This window comes from Haliaeetus albicilla, chromosome 18 (assembly GCF_947461875.1).
Source record: "Haliaeetus albicilla chromosome 18, bHalAlb1.1, whole genome shotgun sequence".
Classification (NCBI taxonomy): Eukaryota; Metazoa; Chordata; class Aves; order Accipitriformes; family Accipitridae; genus Haliaeetus; species Haliaeetus albicilla.
This window is the reverse complement of record NC_091500.1, coordinates 28,994,193-29,004,168: the sequence shown is the minus strand read 5'-3', so window position 1 is coordinate 29,004,168 and position 9,976 is coordinate 28,994,193. Positions and strand designations below refer to the sequence as shown.

At 42.0% G+C, this 9,976-nt stretch overlaps 1 protein-coding gene and 1 pseudogene across 1 annotated transcript; both read right to left on the bottom strand.

The window, feature by feature from the left end:
• Positions 1–116: 116 nt before the first annotated feature.
• On the bottom strand, positions 117–6,676 carry TMPRSS12 (transmembrane serine protease 12). The gene is made up of 5 exons (XM_069806203.1): positions 5,892–6,676; positions 5,175–5,373; positions 2,938–3,209; positions 2,008–2,150; positions 117–970 (listed from the first exon to the last, which is right to left on the bottom strand). Exons 1-5 carry the CDS (start codon positions 5,983–5,985, stop codon positions 698–700), a joined length of 981 nt encoding a protein of 326 aa, XP_069662304.1. The 5' UTR covers positions 5,986–6,676; the 3' UTR covers positions 117–697.
• A 13-nt stretch (positions 6,677–6,689) lies between these two features.
• On the bottom strand, positions 6,690–9,021 carry LOC104320638 (thiol S-methyltransferase TMT1A-like; annotated as a pseudogene).
• Between the last annotated feature and the right edge of the window lie 955 nt (positions 9,022–9,976).

Sequence of the window (9,976 nt, the reverse complement as noted above, 5' to 3'; positions counted from 1 at the left end):
GATGTTCCTTATTTATTTTTAATTAACATAGTACTGCAGTGGTTCCTACCAAATGTGCATACATTGTGTGGTATCAGGTCTTTTACAGTGGCCAAGAATAAATATTTAGTTTATGAAACAGCACCCAGAGATCTTTTATCTGATGTGTCCTTTCAGCAGAGTACTACGTTATTTGTGCATAACTTTTAGTCATGAATAATTAAAAATCATTTAAAATAATTTTTAAAAGTAATTTTAAAAAAAATCATTAAAAATAATTAGTGGTGAATACCTCTTATCTTTCTGCAGGTTTTTTTTTTCCTTTTTAGTTTTCAGTAAGCTGAGCCACTGTTCACTAAAACCATTTTGTGCTCTGCTAGGATTCACCCAGCAGAGGGAGTATCTCTGCCATCTACAAAATCGTGGTGGTAGTATTATGAAGTAGTACCTAGACTTCTGATAGCTGGAAAAGCATAGAAATAGGGTCGGGAAAAAGTATTTTCAGTTGGTAACATTTCTGTATTCAACTCCGTTATTAGGGTGAAGGTTGTTATCATTTCCTCTACTGTTAGTATGGAAATCAAAGGCAGAAAACAAAAAAAATAACAGAGTTGTAAACATGACTTCTAAAAAATAAGTGTATGTCCTTTGGCGCTTCGATTTATTCTGAAACAGGAGTTAGCTGTCTTTTCCAAGTTTTAACAGGCAGACCAAATCTTTATGATGATGGCACAATGGTTTGTCCCTTTAGAAAGTCTACAAGTACTATATGTGCCGCAGTCAGAAGGATGGTAAGTGTAATGCTCATGGGATTCACAGCCTTGTTACTCAACGGAAGTTCAGATTTTATCCATCTTCTGTATTGAGATAAACGGACATAGATCCCAGGAAATTTTGGTCGGCCACAGCCAACTCCAAAACTAGCAATCCCTATGAGATAGTATTTGTTGGTACTAGGGTGATAGCACGCTAAAGGTCCACCGCTGTCTCCCTATAAATAAACAATATAAAAAAACTAGTAACATATATTCAATTCCAGGAAACAATGTAGAAGTAGGTCAGTAATATGTCCACTTTTTTTTAACTTTTTTTAATTAGCTAAGTTAACTGGACAGTAAAAATGACGGTAATACATGGATAGTAGTACACAGACAAATTAAGATAAAATTGGGTGATGCTGGGTGATGCTGCCTTGACTAGAATACCACACCTGCATTAATTGCTGTGTCTTTAACTGAAGTTCTGTTGTTTTTCTTTCTGCACCTTTTCAGGCTAAGGCTTGTCTCCCTAAATTTTCTCACTCATCAGTTAATATGAGAGTATATTGTCCACACAATGTATAAGTACCAAGACACACAGTAATGAATAGACAACTCTGAGTCTTTGCCGTATCACCTACTTAAAGGAAAACTGCTGAGGAAAGCAGGAAGTGTAGCAGACAAAGTACTTATGAATACATTATGGGTTTTAATTGTAAATGTCTCCGTATCACAACTGGTGCCCCAGCTTTTGCATGCTAGTGGTTTTGATCTGAGAACTGTCTTTTCTCAGAAAGCGGTGCTGACTGCTCAGCATTTAAATAAAAATCTTGCCATATCACTGAACCGTATCACCTTCCAATGCTGCTGCTCTCTTTCAAAAGCATAAAAACAGGCAAGATGCTTGTGTGCTTCACACACTATATATGTACAGTGATACATGTTTGTGTAATGTTGTATCATTTATTGACATCTTTGTGGCAAGTATTGTATAAATATGTTTGTGGTCTTTCTCCTTTAACTTATTCTTGTCTCCTGCTGAGTATCACTGAATTCTTTGTGTATGTTTTTGAGATGCGTTTTTTCTTTGGAATCACCGTCTCGCCTCTCTTTCTATTTATGATGATGCTTTTGCAGTTTGACATGTTTTCTGGTTAGTATTTGTGCTATTTTAATTAATTGTGCTACAAATGCTGGTCACCATGATGCTCCTGAGACTCTGGCTTGGGGGTTTCCATAGCGGCAGGTCAGGCACTATGTTCATTCTTACCTGACAGGTATCGGTGCCTCCTGATCGAGAGCCAGCGCAAATCATATTGTTGCTAACCAGACCTTCATACGCATCAGAACTGTTACAGACACTAGAAGGAATGATTTCCACTTGTGCATCTTTTAACACAGGTGAAGTTTTACCTTTAATGGAAGACAGCATATAGAAAGGTAAAATATTTATGCTGTTGCGTGTAGCAATTCTTACTGTGCTCTTTTTTTTCCTGTTTAGCTAGCTTAAGCATGTTTCTGTATGTACTTAGATGTGTACGTAATACAGATTGTGCCTACTTCTAATGGATTTGAACCTAGGTGGGTTAAGGATTTGCAGACTTAGATTTGATGTAGTTTTTGCAATTCTTATTCTGTAGAATCATCAATGATAACAATACTGCTCACTCACCTTGCTCAAAATGTCAGAGGTGACTTATCAAACTTATATGATCCCCAGCTGTCCTTGAAATTTCCACACAAGAAAGATGCACACCACCAACTGACATCATGTCGAGTTTGTGCTCATTGTGATTAAAGAGAGAATTTGAGGGAGTGCAGCCATTCATAAAATACATGGGCATCCCTAAGTTCACAATGCACATCATCAGAATTGTTTTTCAATAAAAAAGTTATTTCTAGCAGACAACATTGAGTACCATGAATCTGAAAATCAGGCTAGTTTTATTTTCCTTTTTTCATGTTATACTTGGAAGAAAGGCTAGAAAATGTATGCCTTTGGTTACATATGTGTAGATCTAATCTGCTTGCAATGGATAAAACACTGAAAGCATATTCAGTTGCAGAAGGATTTAATGATGCTGTGCGATGAGACTATAACCTGAACAAATTCAGTTCTCTGTCAGTGAGCTTGAGGGACTGGAACCCGATATTAGTTGTGTAGCTTACAACATGATCAACAATGCAAGCAAATTTTTACCTTTTTCTGCTGTACGTCCCCAGCCGCTAATAAAGCATTCTGTTTCGTTGTCAACATGTGGGTAAAGGTGTGCAGGAGGTAAGCAGATAGGCTGAATATAGTCACTGTAGCGTACTGCGGAATCAAGTTCAAATAATGCAATATCATTTTCAAATGTTTCTCTCTTGAATTCTGGGTGCACAGTGATGCTTCTAATAGTTCTTTTTGCTGCGTGTTTGCCATGTTTCTGAAGGTTAAGCACACCCAAAACAGCTCTCCAGGAATGTGGGTCCCTAAGAGAGAATTCATGTGTTTTTTACAATTACATTATGAGGAGATTGAAGTAGACGGACGCCTGTAATCTTGAAAGCAGATGACAGACGACCCTTTATTGCTAAAACACACACATACTTATAGTCACATATTCTGCAAAGTCACTGTACACGCGCACAAGCATAAAATATGATTGGTTATATCGACACTGTACACGCGCATAAACATAAGATATAATTGGTTATACTAACTCTGTACACGTGCATAAACATAGGACATAATTGGTTATATTAACTAAAACATGCAAAACTTGTCTCAGTCTAATTGGTCAAGATAAACTGCTGAATTGAGGTTCTTTGTGCCAAGTTCCCTTTATCGTGGAATGCGCACCTGTGTTCTTCTAATTGGCATCTTTCTTTTTTTATCTTCTTGTTTATTCTGTTCAAGGCCTTCTAAAGGCCTGTGGAATGCTCTTGTGACCGTTAGCTAAATATGTGTCCAGACGTTAAAGTAAATATGTTTCTTGATGGCACTGTTTTAACCGATTGTTTTAATGCTGGCTGATGCACCTTTAGGAATATACATTGAAAATTCTGTAGTAAATATTGTCCAGAACAAATTTGGCTAATTACCATTGTGTCTGTTTTGAACAACCAGTTTGCCTAATGGTGGTTATGGCTGTTAAGGTGAATTCAGATTAATGATTTAAGCTGATACTGAGATTTTGCTTCCCACCCCATCTCAGCAGAGGCGACCTGGGAGATATTCTTTTGAAAAAGATTGAAAAGGTTGGATTTATTTTGCAGAATGGAAGTGGGGTTATACCCATAATACTTATAAAGACTGTGCTTGTACCTAGGTTTGGGAAAGCGATTAACTAGAAGTTACAAATAATGAGTATCAGCTTAATATTAAATTTAGAAATAGGGCCAGAGTCATTCAGACCTAATTTCTATTCAAGTATGTTGAAAAAAAATCTTTACTGATATTAAGTGGGAATTGGATTTGGCCTGTGATGAGCAAAGGACAGGCTATGAAATTCAGATTAACCTCCAAAATTCTCCAGAGTGTAAGATAAAAATTAAATTGATTATTTGTGAGATGATTCCCCTCTAAATTAATGTTTGTAAAAGTGCATTTAAAGAAACAAGGAACTGATCTAACAAAGTCCTGGTAAATGATAAAATTTCAAAGTTCAGAGATTTTTTACAGTTCAGTTTTCCTTAGGTCATGGTTATGTCAGCACAGTCAATACGAACTTCCAACTATGTTAAAGACTACCGAAAGACAACAGCGATCAGCTACCTGAAATGCTGCAGAATTGCTGTAAGTACAAGTAAAAGGCCTGTTCTGAGGAGTGTTATTACCACATTGTCAAAAAAAAAAGTAGTTAAGTGCCAAATTGTTGGTTCTGTTAACCAGGAAAAACAGAAATAGTGTTAAAACTAATGAATATTAATGTGTCTAATCTAAATATTGCAACAGTTTCCTTTTGCAGTGAGCTTTACTAGTTTAGAAAAATGTATTAATCGGAAAAATTAGAGCTCCATGGGGAAAAAAAAAAAGCCCCCAACTTAACAAAAATGTCACCTAGATCAAAAACAAAAGACCCTTCATTAAAAATAACAAAGGTTGTTCTGGGCCAAGCCAGACTTCTTGATGTTGACTTGCAAAGTTACATCTTTATATCCCACACTGGGCTGGCAGCCGCCACCACGCACAACCATTACAGCAAAGGTGACAAAAAGGGGGGGACAGTCTTTGGTCCTTAGAGCCATGACCAGTCCCTCTTACAGGCCGTATCAGCAAACAGGAGTTGCATCGTTTGGGTCTGTCTGCACGTTGGTTCTGCGCTATGAGAGCTCGGCCCGTGTATGTCCCAGTGATTTGCCTTTTGTTCAGAGATACCACAGGTGATGCTTTGCTGATCTACAGTGCCCTCCTCACAGTATTAAAAAAAAAAAGCTATTAGCATGAATACATACTGCCTTCCTGTAACGCAGTGGCCGGCGGTAAGTACCGAATTCTTGTTAACTAAAACTCCACCACAAACGTGTGCAAATCGTACACCAGCTTGGTGAATCTGGAGGCTGACCGACCACGGCCACGCTCCAGTCTGAGCGTCGTGTCCACCTACGATCCGGGATCCCGAGATGCTGTCAAAGAGCGGCCGTTGTCCGCACTCTGCAAAACAGAACAGAGTCGGTTATATCGTTCAAACCAAAAACCAGAGCTTTTGGTGCACTAGCAGCGGTTTGGGGAGTTTGTTTGTTTGTTTGTAGTAGTTGGAGAGGGTTTTTTTGTTGTTTTTTGATCTACAGTGTTACTTGCTGCAGGATGCAGCTGGAGCCCAGCTTCTGGAGATCCCGGGACTGGTTTTGCAGGTTGTATGAAATGTGTGTTATTTCTGCTGGTTACACGCGTATTTCTTGGGTATGGAGTTATGGCGTACCTTGAGGGTTAGCGGGTCCCGGTCACTGCTGCTTTAGGAATTCATCTGATTTAGGCACAGATGAAGTTTTTTCCGCCTGTCTGTGGGGAGCCCTGCACCACCACAGCCCGACCCCCTTCTTCGCCCCTCACACACTCCCCTTCTTCCCCCCTCACACACTCCCCTTCTTCCCCCCCGCCTGCCCTCTCAGCCCCTTCGACTGCCCGCCACGGCCCTTCCCACACCCGTTCCTCCGGTATAACCACGGTACCCTCACTGAAAGCCCGCGGGGCCGCCACCTCGGGCAGGGAACCCGCCATGAACAGCAGAAGCAGGAGGGCGGCGGCGGACCGTCCCCGCCGCATCCTCCGTCGAGGGGAGAACAAAATGGCGGCGGGGCCGGCCCCGGGGGGCGCCGCTGCCAACGGTCGCTGAGGCGGCGGCTCGTCCCGACAGGAGCCGCGGCACCTCGCCGGGAAACTTCCCAGGCGCGTAACGTTAAAAACGAGTCGTTTAATGTTCTGGGGGCGAACAGCGTTAAAACTCGACACACGGCGCAGAGGCGGGCAGGCAGCCAGGTGACCGAGAGGCTTTGGTAAGTGTTATGGGGGGGGGGGGGGGGCTGCCCCCCTCCCCCGTCTTTTGTGACTAAATACTTGCGGCTGAGCAAAAAGCTCAAAAAGCTGGGGGTTAAGGGTTTGTTCTGGCTGCTCGTTCTGTGGGGTTGGGACGTGAACAGCCGTGACGGAGCGAGGGGAGAGGGTTGAGGCCAGCGCTGGTCTACAATGGCTCAGGGAGCCCGGGCTGCCTGGCTGCTTCCCAGCGTGGGGAACACCTGAAGGAATCCTTGCCCAGAGTTAACCAGGCGTAGGCAGAAGTTCTCTTGAGTTAATAGGGTTTTTTCTTTTTTTTTTTTTCCTGCCTGCTGAGCTGTTTTGCATTCTCCTGCAGCCTTCTCCTGGGATCCTCTGTGGGCTGCGTTGGGGTCTGGCAAGGCACAGTCAGCAGCACAAGGGCTTCAAAGATGTTTAGAAAACTGACCCTCTCTTCTTATTTGGTGCTCTCCTTTACTGTGTTACCTAGATTCAGACGTCTAGATTAGTCTATGCCACGCTGTTTGTGTTGATTATGTCAAGGAATTTCAGTGTGGGCAGGGGAGAAGGCTTGGCAGGGCGGTGTGAGTTACTTCACAGCATAGCTGATGATGTGAGGCCGTACGGGCATCCAGGGCAGCTCTATGTTTATGTGTTGTAAGTTCAGCTCCAAGAAGTTGGCCTGTTCGAGATTCTTCCATATCTCTCTCATGAGGCAGCATCCATCAAAGATGAGTTTCCAAGTCGGACAGCAGATCTGCTGCCAAAAGTACTTCCAGCTGGAATGATCAGCGGCCACGTGCTCTAAGAAACAGAAAGCGCCTCCCTGGGGAAAACAAAGTCACCTTACAGAGCCGCAGCAGGTGCTGGGGTTACACCAGACTTCTCCCTCCATCCCACCTCCTCTCAAACACAGACCAGTGTGTGTGCGCAGTTTGCTCACTCATCGGTATTCTCCCACCCCGTCCCTGCCTGCTTTTTGATTTTGTGATGTCAGTTGGAATTAATGTAAAGCAGGAACCTTGCAGAGATTCAAAGTGCCTATGCAAAAAGCGTGAAGGATGTACTTACTTGATCCCTCTGTTATTATAGCAATAGTTTGTTGTCTTTTTGTTTCAATTACAGTTGCTAGCATGTAATTTGTTTTGAAGGAAACTAAAAGAAATGTATAAATCTTACTCAAACTCATCATTTTTTGACAACCCAGAGGATTGTCTTGAAAATGCCATTTTAAAAGCTGAAAGTCTATTGCAAAAATACCCCAACAAAACAGCTGGTTTTAATCTTTAGCTTGATTGGTATACTACAGGGACAGAAGGCATTTAATTAGACTGGTTTAGTCATACAGGTAGATGAGCCCCACTTTTAAGAGGCTAAAGCAGTTCCATTTAAAATGCAGACTTTCAGTCTTGATCAGAGAGCGTCCCACCCCAAGAAAATCTGGTGTGTGTGGGGAGGGACAACAACACAGGAACCAGTTCTGCTTTAAATGATATACCATAATCACTTACAAAATTAGTGGCAGTTCTAGTTAGCAGACTGTTACTTTTAGGTTTTAACTTTTAAGAATAGGACAGACTGACCAGTATGTTGCTACTGCTTTGCACTATTTAGCAGTGCAGAGTGGTTGTAGGGAAATAAACTTGGTCTCGTTTGTAAGCTCAAAACCAACTTTTTTTTTTCCTTTTGTTTCTTTTCTTTTGGTGCAGTGCCTCTGGAATAGATGATAAAGGTAGTAACAAAACTTATTATTCAGATACTCACTGGTCTGAGCACTCGCAGTACTTTATGGTGCCATTCACACTGCACACAGAGCAGAGGACAAAGGCACAGATGACGGCATCTACAGAACTGCTGGGCACCTGGTGCAGGTCTTCTCCCACAGCTAGTAGGAAATGCTCTTAGTGGACAAGCTGGTTCTTGTTCACGCTCCTCGAAAGGTCTTGCTGGAAGTTGGGGTTTGTGTCAGTGCACGTGACTCTGCAGCCTGGTGGGTAGAACTGGAAGTTAGCACTGCAGCTGGTCCCGATCTCCAGCAGCTTCAGCTCTCCTGAGGGCCTCATGAGGTCAGGGAGATTATGAAATAGCTCCTGCTTCTTTGTTTTCCTTTCATGAATTGCAGAAAACTTCTCTAAGAAGAAAGGAAAAAATATCTTCTTACAGAAAGGCTCCCAGATGCCCAGGAATGGTAGTAGGTAGATGGGCATGGCAAGCAGCGTGAGGCAGGCACGGAGGAAGAGGGTGCTGGCCTCTGTCATTTCCAGCGTAGGGCAGAGGATCTGTGCTGAGCAAAACTAGTTCTTCTGTGAATTAGAGCCCTTGAAATTCAGAGCGAGCTGCATTCATGTACTTGCTGTGTTCCTCTTGAAGTGTATTCAGCTCCTTGGATTGATCTGGTAGACTTTTCTCTAAAGCTGATTTTAAAGTCTGGTCACAGGCAAGGAAGGGAAAGGCAGGACTGCATACCAAATAGTGACTGTAGCGTCCCAACTCTGGCAGAAGAGGAGCTGCCAGTCTGTTACTGGGACAAACTGGGCAGTACAACTTTGTATGTAACCACTGGCAACATGTCATAAGATGCCCTAACTTGGTGTTCAGCAGTTTCAGGTTACAGGTCATATTTCTTAAAGCAACCGTATGTTGTCTTTAGTGAGCCGAAGGAAATTCATGCAAACTCTGGATTTGCTGTAGGTGTTTCATTAGGAGTTTGATTAACATTTCAGTTAAAACACATTTGTTTAAGAGTTAATTTACCACCCCGTTGTAAGTAGCTGGATGAGCTAGTCAGCTACTTGCTCTGTGCTCTCTCTGCAACAGCAGGTTTCAGTCTTTCCACTTCGTGGACACCTAAAATAGTTTGGTATGCGCATATGGGCTCCTTTGCAGTGAATCAGCTTGCTTTTCTTAGTTATCTTTCAGATCTTTGATGGGAATCATGGAACAGAGATAAAACAATTTATTAATTTGGTAATCGCTGCATACAGTGTATGGCTTGGTTTTATTAACTTCATAAGCTTGAGTCAACAATGAATGGTCCGTTCTATGCTAAATGCATTCTGTAAAACTTTTTCAACTTTGCAGTCACCAGTGCTTTTTCAAAGGACTTGGCAGCAGTGTAGATTAGCCACTAGCATTTAATTGCTGAAGGACTTAAGGTCCCAGTTCTGTTGTGAATTGCACTGGAGAATTTTGGTTTTCTGTTGAGTGACAGCTAGTCCTGTTGTCCGATGAGTTACTTCCTCCCTCTAGTGGGAATAAAGCAAATATAAAATCCACATACGGCAGCATTGTTACTAGACTGCTTTATTAACAAACTGTGTTGTTATACCTTCATACCTCCACCTTGTGGCAACTACATTAGAGAAACAAATTTGAACAATGGGAGTTACTTTCTGTGTAGACCAATTGGATGTGTATGGAGCACAAAATACATTAATTTCTTATAAATATCATCTGTACCAGGTTTTAATTCTTTGCTGCTGTACTGCAGGAAATCATAGAAAAGGTTAAATAGTGGCCAAGAGAGCAGCACCTTCTCTTGGTCTCCTAGGGGAGTTTAACTGGAAAACATTTCTAATGGAACTCCTGGCTTTTAAAAGAGACCTCTTTAAGGTGTGATCTAGATTGGAGGGGGAGTAGAAAATGAAGAGTTTAAGCATAGGTAAAACATGTTAGTAGAGCATGACAAAAGGGCTCTAAGGACGTGGCTGATCTAGTAACAGCATTTTACAGCAGAGATGAGATTTCTGCCATCCGATTTAAC